The 19,101-nt window shown below is 37.1% G+C and overlaps 1 protein-coding gene across 3 annotated transcripts in view; it reads left to right on the top strand.

Moving 5' to 3' along the window:
* Positions 1-19,101, top strand: part of LOC132381142 (TBC1 domain family member 22B-like) — a 346,281-nt gene that overhangs the window by 313,509 nt on the left and 13,671 nt on the right. For all 3 annotated transcript variants that reach the window (XM_059950412.1, XM_059950414.1, XM_059950413.1), the window contains one exon: positions 12,995-13,090. In XM_059950412.1, the coding sequence (XP_059806395.1) occupies positions 12,995-13,090 (96 nt within the window). The remainder of the gene's footprint in view (positions 1-12,994; positions 13,091-19,101) is intronic.

A 19,101-nucleotide genomic window follows, 5' to 3' on the forward strand; every position in this document is an offset into this window, starting at 1 on the left:
AGTTATGGTTGTCATTTTCAGAAGGGTCCAATTTCAATGAGATGAGAACAGATTTGACCCATGTAAACTGGAATCAGAAATGTGCAGACAAAACTATAATTAAACATTGGAAGGCTTTTGGAATGTAATTATTTCAGCTTCTGTTGACCTGAATTGCTGGGAGGGACAAAGCTGGAACAATTAAAGCCATAGTTCTGCAGATGATTAAAAAAAATAGGAAAATAGAAAGCAAAGGAAGAGCATAGGACAGATTCCAGGTAAAGGTGATTACCTGGAGTCAAGGTGATTACAGAAAAGAAATAGAGAAAGAAATGACAGAGTCAGCTCAAGTACATGAGGAATAAATAACAGAATGCACAAACGTTATGTTTGCTTGTTGAAAGGGGAAGCATGTAAATGGCTGGAGACCAAAAGTAACTATATTCACAAAGGCAGAGGACATGGTTGAAGTACTACATGGAGAGTTGTATCAGTCGTCAATGAAGGTGCCTCAACAAATGCTGTAATTAAGATTCTAAATGGTTAATAATTTACAGAGGATATATCAAGCAACACAAAAGCTGGAGGCACTCAGCAGGCTAGGCAGCATCTATGGAAAAAGAATAGTTGATGTTTCGGGCTGAGACATTTTGGCAGGACCTGAAACGTCGACTGTACTTTTTTCCATGGATGCTACCTGACCTGCTGAATTCCTCCAGTATTTTGCGCGTGTTGCTTGGATTTCCAGCATCTTTAAATTTTCTCTTGCAGAGTATGTGTCACCTAGTTGTTGGAGGAAGTGATGGAGGATATTACGGAGCCCCTCACCATAATCTTTCAATTGTCTATAGATTCTAGGTGGTATAACAGGATCAGAAAACTGTTCAAAAAGTAATCCAGCTTGTAACAATGGACAGCATACCAAATCTCAATGGAGAGAAGATTCTGGAACCATAATCAGGGACAGAATAAATAGTCAATTGGATCCATAAAAGAAAGCCGGCTTAGATTTGTTGAATGCAAATTAGCTTAAATTACCTTCATAAAGAATTGGAAGAAATAGCAGATAAGGTAGATGAAAGATGTGGGGTTGATGAGGTGCATATAAATCTTCTAAAATAATTTGCATAAGGTTCTGCATGTTAAGATTAACATCAAGGTTGAAAACTGAAGTCAAGTCAAGTCACTTTTTATTGTCATTTCAACCGTAACTGCTGGTACAGTACACAGTAAAAATGAGACGACGTTTTTCAGGACCATATAAAAGCTTGCACAAGCATGGAATGGTGAAGTGTCAGGAAATAGAGGGTAACAGCAAAGGGTTGTTTCGCCAAACTAGAGGAAAGTTTACCATAGAATTTCCAAGGGGATGCTATGAGGACAAGTTAGACTTGAGGGCACAGTGTGCAATTTCCAACTTGGCCATTAACACAAAATCTGATGGTGATCTCTGAAGAGGACACAATAGTCTGAAAGGAGATGTTAACAGTTGTTGGAGTGGATGACTAGATGACAGATGAAATCTTTTTTCCATTTTTGTAGAACAAGTGAGAACAATCTATATTAATCTAAGAGCAAAATTTGAATTGGCTTTATTTCCTACATACTTCACATACATGAGGAGTAAAAAATCTTTATGTTACATCTCTGTCTAAGGGTGCAATCATAGTCATTTATAATAATTTATAATAAATAGAGCAGTCAAGGTAATATAGAAATACACTCAAATCAGTGTGAGTTAAGCATCTGATGGCCTGGTGGAAGAAGCTGTCCCGAGCTGTTGCTCCTGTCAGTTTTGAGAGGGGTGCAAGAACACAGTAGCACAGTGAGTGGAGCTGCTGCCTCAAAAAGCCAGAGGAACAGGCTTCAATCCTGACCTCAGGTACTCTCTGTGTGGAGTTTGTATGCTGTTCCTGTGACCGCATGGCTTTCTTCTCGGTGTACTGCTTTCCTTTACATCCATAGATACGTGGGTTTAGGTTAATTGGTCACTGCAAATGTTCTCTACTGTGTCAGGAGGGCACGGAGCGACCACTCCCCGCTGAACATCGACGGCTCCTCGGTAGAGATCGTAAAGAGCATCTAATTTCTTGGTGTTCACCTGACGGAGAATCTCACCTGGTCCCTCAACGCCAGCTCCATAGCAAAGAAAGCCCAGCAACATCTCTATTTTTTGTGAAGGCTGAGGAAAGTCCATCTCCCAAACCCCATCCTCATCACATTCTACAGGGGTTGTATTGAGGGCATCCTGAGCAGCCGCGTCACTGCCTGGTTCGGAAATTGCACCATCTCGGACCGCAAGACCCTGCAGCGGATAGTGAGGTCAGCTGAGAAGATCACCGGGGTCTCTCTTCCCGCCATCATGGACATTTACAGTACATGCTGCATCCGCAAAGGAAACAGCATTATGAAGGACCCCATGCACCCCTCATAGAATCTCTTCTCCATCCTGCTGTCTGGGAAAAGCTCCAGACTATGTAACAGTTTCTTCCCCCAAGCTATCAGACTCCTCAATACCCGAAGCCTGGACTGACACCTTGCCCTATTGTCCTGTTCATTATTTATTGTAATGCCTGCACTATTTTTGTGCACTTTATGCAGTCCAGTGTAGGTCTGTAGTCTAGTATAGCTTTCTCTGTGTTGGTTTTTTTTTATTATGTAGTTCAGTCTAGTTTTTTGTACTGTGTCATGTAAACCATGGTTGTCTCATTTTTACTATGCACTGTACCAGCAGTTATGGTCGAAATGACAATAAAAGTTGACTTGACTTAAATGAGTGGTGGAATGTGAGTGGATTTTATAACAATGTGAAAACAATAAAAAAAGTTATTGAAAGATTGGTATAAATAGGTGGTTAATGATTGGAACAGATTTGGCCTGCTAGAAAGCCTAATTACTTGTTGCAAGTGAGTGAGAGTGAAATTCATAAAGGGTGTAAATAAGATCCATCGGGGAAAAAACGTAAAGGAGCCAAGAAGTAGGAATGATTAAAAATAAAATGGATCCAATTCTTTTTAACTGCTGAACTGAAGCAGATATTTCTGTTAAGTAATTAGGAATGTGATAAGGCCTTACTCCAACACGTTAAGGCTGGGTTTAGTCAAATGTTGTAAGACAAAGTGCTTGAAGGTTTTGAAACCAACATAAGTGGTTGGAGTTCAGAATCAGGCTTAATATCAGTGACACATCATGAGATTTGTTATCTTTGTGGCAACAGTACAATGCAATACATATAAAGAAAATGAATTTCAGGAAGTGTGTTTATATTAAATAAATCAGTAAGGCAAAAAATAATACAAATTTAAAAAGTAGTGCAGTAGAGTTTATGTGTTCAATATCCATTCAGAAATTGGATGGCAGAAGGGAGGAAGCTGTTCCTGAACTGAGTATGTGCCTTCAGGCTTCTGTACCTCCTTTCTGATGGTAGCCATGAGAACAGGGCATGTCCAAGGTGATGGAAATCCTTAATGATGGATGCTGCCTTTTTGAGGCATTGCTCTTTGAAGATGTCCTGGATACTACAGAGGCTAGTGCGTATGAAAGAGCTGACTAAGTTTGCAACTTCCTGCAGCTTATTTCGATCCTGTGTAGTAGCACCCGCCCCCTCCCATACCAGACGGTGATGCAGCCAGCTAGAATGCTATGCATGCTACATCTGTAGTAATTTGAGTGTCTTTGGTGAATAACCAAATCTCCAAGTTCCTAATGAAATATAGCTGCTGTCAGGGATCCAGTTGCAGAGGGAGGTAAAGAGGGTCAGGGTTTGGAGCTTTTTGACCAGAACTGTAGGAATGATTGTTAAAAGCTGAGCTGTTGTCAATAAACAACATCCTAACATAAGTAAATGAAAAACGAATTGAATTGTGAAACAGATTGAAAGGGTTGGAATGGTTTGTTCCTGCATCTGCAAAATAAATGGAATGTCCATGAGTTCTACTTTGTTGAATTGCAAATGTAGAAAAGTGTCATTTCATTTTCAGAACATTAATGAACAGGCATGGTAGTTTCATTAACTTTATTTTATTGGCTTTCAGATTATCTTTCTTGTTTATTTGATTTGTTCACGAATTCTTCAATTTCCTCGTGTTTGTCCATTTTGAATTTAATTAATTTTCAAAAGCAGTTTCTACTCAAATAGCTTAAATATAAATTTAGAGTTCTATTATGTTATGGGCTACATTTTCTGGTTGCTAATCACCTTTATCAGTCTGTCTTGATTCAACATATGTGATGACATCATACTCCATGTAATCTTCCTTTAGTATATTTTTAGCACTGCGCAACATTTCAAAACTTTTAATTTCTTAGTAGAAGTCAATTTGTTCTGATGAACATATAAAGCTGCTATTTTTTAAAAATCACTTTTGTTTGACTTTTTTTTTAAGTGCTTATCAATACCCCAACAGAAAAGATACAATATTAGTATTGATGATGCTATTTATTAAACCTCAGTCAATCTGTGAGAGTTCCTCTTGTTTCTATTTTTAAAGAATTCTATTCAGAGCGGACCTGAGTAACACATTTGTGGAATTAATTGATTTGCTGCATATCACCCAGGGCAAAAATGTCATAGAATTATCAGAATATCTTTCCCATACACTCTAATGCGCAATTGTGATTTGTGAAGAAAGGAGATGTTCACTGTGCTGAATGCATACAATCAATAATACTGCTTTGTATGTTGTCTTGGATATTTTTGGAACTGCATTCAGGTTTATTGTACTCTGACTGTACACATATAGAACTAAAAGAAACAACATTCCTCTGGACCATGGTGCACCTACAAAGCATATATTGCACACAGCACATTAAATACTACTACAAACGTTAATGAAATCTAATTCAAAATGCATGTGAAATGTACAGTGCAGGTAAAAACAGCTTGCTGTCCTAGTGACATAGTACTTATTAGTTTCACAGCCTGGGCAAGAAGTTTCAGGCTAGTCTGGCAGTCCTAGTTTTGATGCTGTTGTACCTCCTTCCTGGCAATACTGGATCAAAGAGATTGTGGGAGTTAGGCATCCTCAATAATGCTTTCTGCCCTTCATATACAATGCTCACAGTAAATGTCACAAATAAGGGAGAGAGAGACCCAGACAGTAAAAACCTCAGCAGTTTTTACTTTCCTTTGTAGGGTCTTGCAGTTTTTCAGCTTCCATTACAGACAATGATGCAACCTGACAGGACACTTTGGATGGTGTTCCTGTAGCACGTCGAGTTGGGGAGCCTTATAAACCTCATTCTCCTTAGAACGTGCAAACACTACTTGCTGCGCCTTCTTGACTAATGAGGAGGTATTGTGGATCCAGGTTAGATTGTCAGTTATGTGTACACTGAGGAACTTTGTGCTTTTCATTGTTTCCACTGTAGAGCCATTGATGTGCACTCTCTTCATAGCAGAGCGATTGATGTGCAATGAGGCAGGGATAGAAAACTGCATCACACTCCTGACTTTTTCTCTGTATAATATAAAAGGCTATGCGAAGACTGAAAGTAAATCAATTGTCAAAGAAGACCTACTTCCCTATCTATTTTTATTGTCACAAAGGGGATATTTTCCTGTACTTGATCAAAGGAGACCCTCTCCCTTTAGCTGGGAATTTTGATATTGGAGGATTTAGCAGCAGTACTGTGATTAAATATTAAAGGGAATTGGTTAAATTCTCATCAGAGGTTGTCACTGTCACTTATCACCACAGGCCAAAGTATTGTCCAGATCTTGATGCCTGTGGTTGCAAATAAAATTGAACACCTTTAATCATCAGCAAGCAATCTCAGTGCTGGCTTGTATCTGTGCATGCTGTTGTGTTAAGTATTTAAAATGCTTATCATTCTATTTTGTAGCTTCACTGTTTATACCTCACTGCAGGTTAGAGTAGTATAAGTCAATCATGGCACGAGCGAACCAGGTTCAATTCCACTGCTGTATGTAAGGAACTTGTACATTCTTCCTGTGACCATGTGGGCTTCCTCCAGTGTTCCAGCTTCCTCCCACATTCCAAGGATTTCCTGGTTAGAGTTATGAAGATGTTAGCATGCTATGTTAGAGCTGAAAGCTACACACAACACATTCTTGAATTGTGTTGTTAAGGCAAACGATGCTTTTCACTGTATTTTCTGATGTTTTGATGTACGTGTGACAAAAATGCTAATCTATTCTTTCTGAGTCACTTGTTACTTCCTTAGATGGTAATGGGAGAATGATGGATATAGATAAATAAATCTTGGAAACAGGATCTTTAACTGCACCAGTTCATGCCAGTCAAGGTATCCATCTTCACTGCATTCACTGCATTTGCTGCATATGCCCCTCTAACCTTCCCTATCCGAGTGCCTTTTAAATGTTGTAAACCACTGTCTCAACCACTTCCTCTGGCAGTTCATTCTATATATGGACCACCTTATGGTTGGAAAAAGTCATCACTCAGCTTCCTACTAAATCTCTGTTCTTAGATTTGGCTTATGCTATGGTTTGAGATTGCAACTGTGTATTGTGGCTTTTAAACTATTTTGAAACCAGTTGGTTCAAAGGCTACACTTTACATCATAAGCATTTTACCAAAACAACTTGCCTGTAAAAGAACTTCTTTCAGCATACAGTATGTCCTAAAATGTGATCAAAACTTCATGGAAGTCCTAAAACCAGATAAAGAGAACCCAATTGAATAGATAACACAAGAACATTATACTTGTTCATTTATTTATTGAGAAAAATGATCCAATATTACATGTATTTGTTGGAAAATGTATGTGAAGCTCTAGGATTATCAGTTCATCTAAAGGAGAAATTAGAGTCAGGTGTTTCAATCAATGGGATGACAATCAGATGTGAGTGTGGAAGGCCCTGTCCTATTTAAAGAACATAAACCTGGGTCTTCACCATGCAGATTTTTGAAGTGTGCCATGCCTCAATCAAAGGAGATTTCTGAGGACCTAAGAAAAAACATTGTTGATGCTCACCAAGTTGGAAAAGGATACAAAACTATTTTGAAAGAGTTTGGGCTCCACCAGTTCAGTCAGGCAGATGGTGTACAATGGAGTTGTTACTCTCCCAAAGAATGGTCAACCAAAAAGAAAAAATCACTCCAAGAACAAGGCATGTAATATTCCAGGAGGTCACAAAGAACCCCAGGGTAACATCTAAGGAGCTACAGACCTGTCTTGCATTGGCTAATGTCAGTATTCATGAGTCTACCATTAGGCAAACACTGAACAATGGTATACATGGCAAGGTTGCATGGAGAAAGCCACTACTTTCCAAGAAGAACAATGCTGCCCATCTAAAGTTTATTGAAGACCACATGGGTAAGCCTGAAGGCTATTGGAAGAATGCTCTGTGGATGGATGAGTCCAAAATAGAACTTTTTGGCTTAAATGTGAAGCGTTATCTTTGGTGAAAAGCGAACACTGCATTTCAGCATAAGAACTTCATTCCATCTGTGAAACATGGTGATGGCAGTGTCATGGTTTGGGCCTGCTTTGCTGTCCTGGGACCAGGACGGCTTGACATCATTGACGCAACTGTGAATTCTGAATTGTACCAACAAATTCTACAGGAAAATTTCACGGTATGTGTCCATGAACTGAAGCTCAAGAGCAAGTGGGTCATGCAGCTAGACAACGATCCTAAACACAAGTCAGTCCGCCAAAGACTGGTTAAAGCAGAAGGCGTTCTGAATGGTCGAGTCGAAGTCCTGACCTTAACCATATAGAAATGTTGTGGAAGGACCTGAAGCAAGCAGTTCATGCAAGGAAGCCCACCAATATCCCAAAGTTGAAGCAGTTTTATAAGGAGGAATGAGCTAAAGTTCCTCCAAGCTGATGTGCAGGACTGATCAACAGTTACTGGAAACATTTGGTTGAAGTTATTGCTGTATAAGGGGGTAATACCAGTTACTGAAAGCAAAGGTTCACATACTTTTCCAAAAAATACATGTAATATTGGATATTTTTGTCTAATAAATGGAAAAAGTATAATGTTTTTGTGTTACTTGTTTAATTGGGTTCTCTTGATCTAGATTTCGGACGTGTGAAGACCTGATCATATTTAAGCAGAAATAGAGAAAACTCTGAAGGGTTCACAAACTTTCTTGCACCACTGTAGAACGTTGTTCTTACAGCCCATCATTAATATGCTAGCACTTGCTGAGAGAAATCCAAAACAAAATGCCCACTCCAACTGGATCTCTGCCTTTTTAATTATTTATCCACTCTCCCCGGAAAAGATTCAGTGATGCATGTCTCTTCACTTTCTTACAAAATAACTATTCCGTGCCCAAGCAACTTTGTATAAAGAAATTCCTCATTTCATTTTGCATAGAGTTAATGTTAAATTATTATTTTTAATTCTGGGAAAATGGCCTTTACTCATTCTTGTTTTCAAAACACTTCAAAGATTTGAATTTTGAGTTAAATTTCCACTTAGCTAGAGGGAGTATTCCCAGAACTTTGTTTTATTTTATAAATCAAATTTCTGTTAGCTCTCTGGCCATACAAATTTTACCAACAAACTTTTTCCTTTAGATTACAGCAACCGCAAATTCAGTATATTTAATTACAGTTATCTCTGTATTGACATTTCCAAATGTAAAATTGATAATAATTTTGTGGAAACTCTCCACTGAGGTTGTAATTGTCAATCACACTGCTTTCTACTTGGCTTCAATAATGTTCAGGACACTCCACCTGACCTATCATTTGGTTCTTAATAAATTTAAATTCTTAAAATTAGAGCTTCCATTCCAGCTCTTTTTTTAAAATGTCAGCTGTGGTAATAATTCTGCTTTTCTGACCTGCTTCTTTATTGACTCATGATTTGTTACTCAAACATTCCTTTTAATATTCCATCATCAATTGCTATTTAATGTCTTTGTCACCTTTCTTTATCTCTTATTGTTTACAATCAGTTGCACTTTCATCTCATTTCACCGTGAAATATAAACTCTCTTCCTTTCTTCACAGATTCTACCTGACCTGCTATGTTGTCCCAGCTTCAGACCATCAACATCTTTGCTATTTTTTTTTCAAAAATTCTGTACATTATCTCTTTCTGGAATCTTGTAAGACTTTCCCACAGTGACAGATATTCTGGGTGAACATCACTAAGGCTCAGCATTCATTAAATACATCTTTGAAATACAAGGAATTTGCTAATTTATATTAATAAGCCTCAGAAAGATTTAATTTCCTATGAAAGAATTGAATTGAAATATATTTCTGCTTTTACTTCACTTGGCAACAGTGTTTCAGTATTAGAAGCTCAGGGGAGAGTGAATTCAACAATAATATTGCAAAGTTGTGAATTTCATTATAAGCAAGTCATTCTCTCCCTCTTACATACATCCTCTCCTTTACACTGTCTCCTTTATCCTTTTGTGCACTTCACACACACTCTCACTCTCTTACTCTCTCACCTACAGGCTATCTCTTAAATGTTGTCTCTCACTCTCACAAGCTCCCTATCGCTCTGAATCCGTCTCTCTCAGAATCATGTCTCTCTCTGAATCCGTCTGTGTGTGTGTCTCTGCCCCTCCCCTCCCTCTCTCTCCCCCTCCCTCCCTCCACTCCTCTCTCCCCCTCTGCCACCCCTCTCCAATATGGCATGTAAGAGACTCTGAATTCAGCTGGCAGAAGGTACTATGGTCTGATGAAATCAAAATTGAGCTTTTTAGCCATTAGATTAAATATTATGTTTGGCTGAAACATGTTGGTAGCAGCATCATGGAGTGGGGATTCTTCACTGCAGCAGGCCCTGGAAGGCTTGTGAGGGAGAGGGTAAATTTGCAGGGGAATCCTGGAGGAAACCTGATGGAATCTGCAAGAGAACTGCAACTTAGGACAAGATTTGTTTTCCAGCAAGACAATAAACCCAAGTAGAAAGCCAAAGGTACACAGGAATGGCTTTAAAACAACAAAGTTAATGTCCTGCAGTGGCCAAGTCAAAGTCCAGACTTAAATTCAATTGAGAATTTCTGGCTGGACTTGAAAAGGTCTGTCAACTCACGATCCCTATGCAACTGACAGAGCTTAAGCATTTTTGTAAAGAAGAATGGGGAAAAATTGCAGTGTCCAGATGTGCAAAGCTGAAGGTGCATCTAGTAAATACTGACTTGAAGGGGGTGAATACTTATGCAATCAATTATTTTGTGTTTTATATTTTAATTAATTTCAATCACTGTAGAGATATGTTTTTACTTTGACATAAAAGATGACATAAAAGAGTCTTTTTGCATTTATCAGGGTCATAAAAGCCAAATTAAATCCACTGTGATTCAATGTTGTTCAATGATAAAACATGAAAACTTCTGGGGAGGGGTGAATACTTCTTATACGCACTGTATCTCTCTCCCTGTAACTCTTCCCCCTCATCCTCCTCCTGCCCTTTCACTCTCTCGCGCTCTCTCTCTCTCTCTCTCATACCCCACCACACCCACAACCCCACACATATAGAACTGTTAATTTATTGCATTTACTTAAAAGTAATCTTGTCAGAGTGCTACACTACCTATTATTCTATGAAACTAAAGGTTAAAGCAAATTGCAAGAAGCCCAGCAAAATCAGAACAATTTAACAAGCACCCCACCCAGGTGGTTAAAACAATACATGACTGATCCTTCAGGTCAGGAAGATCCCCAACTTAAAAGACATTTTCTGGTTTCAAATGTAACAAAGTGGCAATTCGCCTATCTGTGAAGCATAGTGAAATATAATTTGAATGTCTTCTCGTTAGGCAGTACCTTGAGATCGAGGATGAGTTCTGTTCTGAATGGTTTTGAGAGCTCTGAGCTAGTTATTAAGTCCAGAGTGGAGACCAGAGACTCTTCTACAGAAGTGGCGGGAAATGCTAGCAGATGAGTAGATTATCATATGATAAGCTTCCTTTCACTTCATATATGGGGCTTCTGTATGTTGTCATGAGGTTCCCAGCACTGTCCCTGTGCTTCATCTCCAGGGTTTAGTGGGTATATTACCATTTCTTCAAGGAAGCTATCAGCACATCCATGAGTGAAAATAGTTATCAGATAAGGACAGGGTCTAGCTGAGCAATCATGCCTTTTATTATCTACCTATCAAGGAGGCAGTATCAGTCACCCTTCCAAACTCAGCATAAAGTTAATAGCTTGAAGAAAAGGCCAAGTTGTTGAAAGAGGAATGAATGGAAATAGAAAACTTAAGTTTATTATGAGAAATAATTGTTGGATCAAGAGCACTGGAATAATAAAGTGGAAAAGCACTGGGAAAATAAAATGTGCTCACAATGTTCAGCACTCAGACATCCTCCAGAAAGACAGTGTTGATGTTGCTTATGTAAAATTACAAAAGGATGGAATAGACTGTCTTCAGGAATTAATAGGTTAAAGACATAAATTTTTTGTGTAATAAATTGTGATTTTAATTATAGGGGAGGTATAGTCTGAGAAATCCTTTTATGGATTAAAGCAGTGAAACACTAGGATCATAACTGTCCTGAGGTGCTTATATAAGCTTGCTTTTCTTCATGGTTATATGTGAGTAAATTGTGTCTTGCATTTTTACATACTGAGGGGATGTTTGTAAATTTTAGATTCACTAAGTAGTCCCTTTGTAATCTCTAAACAATATTTTGATAAAATTCTTATACATGTAAAAGCAAATCACATGAATGGTTGATATTATCATGGGTAAAAAGACCAAGTCAAGTATGTGAGAATATTTTGTATTTTTGATTTTAAAGTAATTTGTGATGCAGAATCATGCAGGTGTTCGAAATTTGAACTGGAGCAAATTATATTAGAAATACTCAGCAGAATGTGCAGAGAGGGCAAATTTGCTATCTTTTTCTTACTCAGATATTATGTAGCCTGCTGAGAACTCTGAACACTTTCTGTTTCATTTATAATGCAGCTATGTTTTTTGACTTTGCCTGCCTTGAAATAATGCTGTGTGGTGTCTAGATTTCATTGACATTAAGATGACTGGGCTTATCCCTGCATTCTCTGGTGACCTCTGACTCCATCCATGTGTATAAGGAAGATGGGAAGTATTTGACCAGAATCGCTAGAATTTCTTATGTTTCTTAGCAACCTAAAACCCATCTATGTGCACTTGTTTTGGGAATTCAGTTATTTTAAAAATAGCCAATCGTTCAAAAACCTTCCATTTTAAGTTTTAAGTAACCAGTGTGTTTACTACCTCTTCTTTCACAATTAATGCAGGTTGCAACATTTATAGGCTAATTATCGCTCTTTCTTTAGTAATTTTCTCTTCTTCCTTATATTTCTAAGGAAAGTATGATACCACAGATTTTGTATTTAGGTATTTTGTATTTGTATTTTGTATTTAGATTGCTTCACCTAATTGAGGAATATTCATATGAGTCTTGTAGTAGGTTGTAGTGCACCTATTAAATGAAGGCAACTTTATCATGGTTTTCCCATATCTAATGACTGAGTGCACTATTCAGACCTGAATCAATAAACAGTTGTGAGAAGCAGCAGTGCTTACTATATTTTTCTGTCCCTGCTCTACAGTGTTACAACTAATTGCAATATCTTTGTACCACCAGAAAATAAACTAATTTGTTGAAAATTTGAACCTTCTTGATAATGTAAAATTAGATTATTGTGTGAATAACCATTTAGCAACTAGAAATATTTGGCAGGCTTATTTCAAATCAAGGCTGTATTAACAAAGTGAAATATGGAAAAGATATTTCAACAAGTAATCTTATACCTGTCAGAAATCAATAGGAATTGTCTTAAACTATATTGATCAGTCTTTAACTATAAGAAACTAACCAGCAGGTCTTAATTTTTAGCTTAATTGTTTTAAGCTATCCCAAATTTACTTAAGAAGAAGCATTTATCAACCATATTGAGTAATATCAGATGTCTGCCACATGCTCATCTGATAAATTGAGATAGTGTTTTATTATTGTGTTCACTTGGCTCTTGCAATAGATTGAAAATTTAATGATTTATACCAGTGGGCATTCTGGTCTCTGAAGTAACTTCAGTTGATATTATTCTCTTGCAGTCAGAGCCAGAGGGATTTTCTCATTTCCACTTGTATGTCTGTGCTGCCTTCCTCATCAAGTGGAGGAAAGAAATTTTGGAAGAAGATGACTTTCAAGTAAGTAATTAAATTTTGTTCAAGAACCGCAATATGTGTAATATTGTTAAATTACCTCTTCAATGGCCTATTTATTAACTGTCAACAGTCTGCTTAGACTATTTAGGATGCTGTAATCAAAGTTCACCTAAAACCAATATAAGTCTGCACGGACCAATGGACATGGGAGTAATTTAAGTGGCAGACTTGGCTGTGTAGTATCATTCTCAGCTTAGAATTAGACATTTGTGAATGCAGGTCCAAAGTCAGGTATTTCAGAAGACTCCAGTCTACTTTTCAATGCAGAATTGATGCAGCATTACACCTTTATATGAGATGGGGCTCTGCACTTTTGATTGGAAAGATTTTTTTATCTCACAGTGCTGTTTCAAGAAGAGCAAGGCAATATTCCTAATATTTTAAGCAAAATCTTAAAATCAGGTTAACAATTTCTCATTACCATTGTGAGATCATGCTGGGCATAAGTTTGCTTTTGTTTTCTATCTGTTACAAAACTGACCATATTTCAGAAGTACTGTAGAATGGTACAATGCTTTGAAATGCCCTGATTATGTTGAAAGATGCTATGCAAACAATTTTTAACTGCTTCTAATTGCACACTGCTTAGCACCTTCAGAAGAATGTGTTCCTTTTTTTAAGCTTTTGTTTTATTGCTCCCTACCTTTAAGGAAAAAATTGTTGTCTAGAATATTGGTTGCATTCACATAAGCCACACCAATGCATTTCTGTGTTCATCCTAAAGTCCATTCAAAACACCTCTTCACTCATAATATTCTTATGCTTTTAATATGAAATTAGCTAATAATGCTAGAATACTTTTGGTCTCAATTTTCTAAATAATAATAAGTTTCTGCTATAAATATTGATTTCAAAATTTCTAATAAATAGCAGCGATCCATCATGATATCGCTGTTCTTGTTAAGCTTATAGTTGTGTGCAGCCACTATCTCTTCAGACCTATGATCACAGTCATCCAACATCCATTACAAATTTGGGCATTATTTGTATTTTTTTGTCAAATACTGGAATATAAAAAAAAAACAGCCTCTATATGTTGATAATATTCACCAACACAAGTGTCTTTTATTACCTCATGTCTATCAAAATGAGTTACTATAAGCAAAATTATGGCAATTAATCTCCATACATGAATCATACAGTAGATTTACAAATAGAAACACTTCAGCAAAGTTTTATAATAAATAAAAATACATATTTACAGTTAGTTCTAACTTAATTAAAGGTGACTTTAAACAAAACTGCAAATATTTATTGAAATTTCCATGCAATTAAAGAGCTGTGAATCTGTGGCACCTCTTTAAAATTAAACGTGTACTGCAAATTTTATCAAATAAACATGTCAATAGATATTTTCATTTCAAAGGTTAGAGACATTGTTTTTATAATTAAGAAAATAAAAAAGTAATAATACCTTTTTATTATTCACAGTTGATTGCTAAAATTATTGATGTATAATCATTTCAATATGATGTATAAAGTTATTAAATCAATAAAAAAATAAAGTCTTGTATTATACAGCATTTGTAATATAGAGATTATTTCAACAACCCTTCACAGAAGCCTAACCAGACAAAAGGGAACCTATCCTGAACCTTTTTTTCATAGATATGCATAAATAAAATAGTGAAATCTGTTTTTATGAATAGTTTGGAGAGAGGGTGAATAATAAGATTGGTCTTCATGGTATTTTAATCACTGCTAAATTGATCTCCATTGATCTAGCTAAAAGAGCTTATCACCATTAAGGTACACTGAATCTCGTGAAGGCTTTTAGGTCCATTCATAATCAACCATGCTACTTTCTACATATTATGCACTTGTACACCTATTTTATATGATTTATTTTGTCTACTCTCATTTTTGTTTTCAAAATGTAACACTTCTTAATTTCCAGCAAGAAACTTAATCTCCAAACTATCCACCCGTTCAACTAACCTGTCTGTACCTTCAAGGTCTTTTCTCACTGCCTTTATGGTTCTCAACACCTGCAAGTTTTCTTTATCTGCATATTTGGAAGTAAATTCCCCCTATGCCATGTCCAAGTCATTAATATCTATCAAGGAAAAGCAATGGCCCATACACCAGTTCGTAGGAACCTACATTATACTCTTTCATTCTGTCCAAAAATATACTTTGTTTGCCATAATTTAGCTTGTTTTCTATTCATGCTACTGCAGCCTCATTGTTCTTCGTGGTGTTAAATTTTACGCTTGTTATGTGGCACTTTTAGAAGCCCACATATACACTGCCCTCATTTAACCTTACCCTTATACTTGGTGCAGTGGTCCAGGTTCCAACTATACTTTCTAGGTGAAGCTTCTCCACCATTCAATGCTCAGAGCTAAAAGGAGATGGATCAGAAAAGCTAATATTTAGCTTGTAAGTATCAATGGAAACTTAAGTATATAGAGTGGCAACAAAAGGGATAAGGTATTAATAGTTAAAGATTTCTAGATTACAAAAGGTATCTGTCTGTTCTGATTCCACCTCCTGTAGAACTAGCCCCAGAGTCCCTGGAAATTAAAACTTTATCTTCTACAGTATAACAACTCTCTAGCCACATATTTATTTTTACTGTCATGATATTTCCCTTCTCAGTTGCCCATGGCACATGAGTAATCTGGAGATTACATAACTCTTCAAAATGTACCTATAGAACTTCGCCCTTTTTATGATCAAGATGTGTCATTGGTGTCAGTATGGGGCATAACCATAGCTGTTCACCTTCCTCAGCAGAATTATTTGTAGCTACTCAGCAATGTTCATAATCCTGGGAGAAAATATAAAATCAGGAATCATATCTGCAACCACAGAAACACTTGTCACTTTAGAATCCCTTAACTGCAGATGCATTGATCTTTTTTCTCCCACCTTGTCTGTTTGCGGTTCACTTGGTACCATAGTCTCCAAGTTTTGGCGGCACTTTCCAGGGGTATTCTCTCCTTGGAGTAAGTATTTGTTTTCCTGGACCACCTGTTTTTTTCTTCTATCTAGCAGCCATTCATCCTCTCTCAGACCTGCACTTCCTGAAACAAATTATTCATGAATATTCGACTTCACTGACGGACCACAGTGACTCCAGCTGTTGTTCAAGGTCCAAATCGCAAAGTTACACTTCTCAATTTGATGATATTCCCTGCACCGATGATTGTCCAGGACATGTGAAACATCCAGAAAGCACATGATATACATTCTGGTAACCTGTGTGCTTTGACATGTCAACTAAAGAGATGAGCTCAATCAACTGTTACCGAATTTACCATAAATACAATTATTATTAAATTGCCTACTGCTTTATTTACCCTGAATGTTGTTTATTTTTAATTCTCTGACTGTTTAATTAAACCAAAAGCTTATTTAAACTCATGAATGTTCCACTTCCCACACTACTTTGACATACTGTCTCCCATGCTATTTATTTTCTCTTACCAGGACTGTTTCACAAACTACTTTTAATCACTGGCACTTTGTCTCTTGCTTCCTTTTAAGTTCAATATCCTGCCATTTGTTTCCTCGGAATTAATAGCACACTGTATTCTGTGCTCCTTCTACTTACTCAAATTCGCTTTCACATCTACTTTTTTAATACTCACCTTTTGAACTGCTCTTTCGGGTACATGATTCCAGTCTCTGAGCTGATGGCTACAGACATGGACTCAAGTTACAGGGTGCTTTTTACCATTGTGATCCCATTCAGCCATGCCAGGAGATTTAGCCAGTTAAAAGATGAAAGGCACAAAGATGAAGTGAACCTGCAGTTTATAATTCAGGATAGAATGTAGGAAAAGGGTGAAAATGCGTGTTGGAAGGAGGGATCAATAAGATTACGCAATCACCTTCATTGGTCTCTACATCATCATCAGCCATAATCTCTGTATTAACTCTCTATTAAAGTCATTGATTGGGATTTTGCATGTTCCTTTATCAGTTGTGATTTGTTTTGATCATGAAATGCCTTCTCCCAACTAAAGGAAGGGAACTAAGAAAGTAACTCTGTTGCAAGGTGACTTATTTGAAATTCATTCCTCTTCCCCTTCAACTCCTCTGTGATAAATAACTGGCAGTTTGTGGAGTATGCAAGTTTTGAAATATTCGTAAATACTTGAGAATGCAGGCCTCAGATTACAGGGGAACGGTCCTGAGTGATGGTTGATATGCAAATGATTGAGGTGAATTGAATGAAGTATTGTATAAGCCTGTAGGTGGATTTGTTAGGAGGAGGGAATTAGTGGATTGAGGCACATGAGGGTATCAGACAGTATCTAAAGATACTGCATCTCTGTCCTTGGGACTCAATTCCTGACGATGGTGTTGTTTCCTACTTCCATCTAATTGATTATCTACTTCAAAATCCTCAGTGTTGCTGGAAATATAGAATGTTGTTTTTTTTCATTCTGTTTACAGTACGAGCAATGAAATTTGTGTCAATTGATTAAATTTGATAGAAAATTCTGAATCTGTTTTGTGAGAGCATTGTCATGGGGGGTTTACAAACAAGTAATGCCATTGTATCACAAAGAGTTTAACATTTTGTCAAATAATTTAAAGGTAAACCCATACCAGTCAATTGAATAGTCATGCACTGTTGAATTTTCTGTTGAAAGCCACTATCCAGATAGAACACTAAATCCCAGAAGGTTATATTTAAGCAACTTACCAATACCACAAATTAGATTTTTGCTATGGTTGGTTGGTAAACAGTTACATTTAGCTGAACAGTTCTTTTGTCGTGCTGTTTGAATACAGTAAATCAATTTTATTTAGTATTTTTTAATGTTTTGGGGATTACTGTTTTAGGGTTAGGTATTTTGCACTTCAAGAACACCAAAAAGTCAACTGGCCTGATTTCAAGTTGAGCCATGACCCAATGTATAGTTCGATGCTTGTTTTAAGACTAATTTGTTTCTTTTCAAGCTTACTCCACTCAGGATTCTCCCATCGAGTAGTGTCTTTTGGCAAATAATACATTTTTGTAGAGGTTCCTGTGGCTCCACAGCCTTCCTGTGTTGCGTATCAGTTGATAATTAGTCCTGCTTTCCAACACCACACACCCCCACACCACATCTCCTCATCCAAATGCTTTCCTTTTTTTCACAAGGCTCCAAATCCTGGTTGGAATTGCTCCCAGAGAGTTGATGAATGGAAATTAGATGCAACAAATTTTACACACTCTTTACAGAAGCTTGGATCCCTGCTGCAAAGGACTTTTCCTCATAGTTTTGGATCGTTCACAAGGTTCAAAAAACCAGAAAGCCATTCACAAGCTGAGGATGGGTGGAGAGAATGGGATTTAGCAGAATAAAAGCCAGTGATGGGAACTTATTTTTCTCAGTTACTTGTTTGTATTGCTCTGATGACTGAGTTATTTTGACAACAATTCCCATCCTCAAGAATAGCAATATAGTAATTCACAAATACCTTGTATATAACTGGTAGAAATAACAAGGGCACCTTGATATCCTACTGAAAGTAAAAGTTTGACTACTTACCTTCATGACTTCATAATCAATGCCATTTTGTCATGTTCCAACCACATCCTTGTTTTAGTTTTAGATTCTGCTTGAAGATGGCAAATCTGAACTCGTGACACCTGGCACCATCACTTTGGATGACTAGTCCATAGCCATTTTCTTAGTTGCCTACCTCCTGCTTCCTATCTCGTTCTTTTGCAGTCTTCTCTTCACCAGAGAGAGCAACTGCTTTGTAGAACATCTCTAATAAGACTGAAGTACAACCACAGTTGTCTGTTGTTTTATTTTTCCTCTTCACTTCAAACTTCACCTCTCTGTCCCCGGCCTTTAATTTTCTACAGAATTTGAATGAAAGCTCATGTAACAGCACTCAGATATCTCAACTGAGCACATTCAGTCATTGCAGATACTGAATCTGTAAATACCATTTACTCCCCTAGACCTCTTCTGTCCCTTGTCTTACAAACAACACTCTTCTCTGACACCACTGTTCCTTTTGTCATTTAATCTGGACCTTAC

The sequence above is a fragment of the Hypanus sabinus genome, chromosome 25 (assembly GCF_030144855.1).
Source record: "Hypanus sabinus isolate sHypSab1 chromosome 25, sHypSab1.hap1, whole genome shotgun sequence".
Taxonomy (NCBI): domain Eukaryota; kingdom Metazoa; phylum Chordata; class Chondrichthyes; order Myliobatiformes; family Dasyatidae; genus Hypanus; species Hypanus sabinus.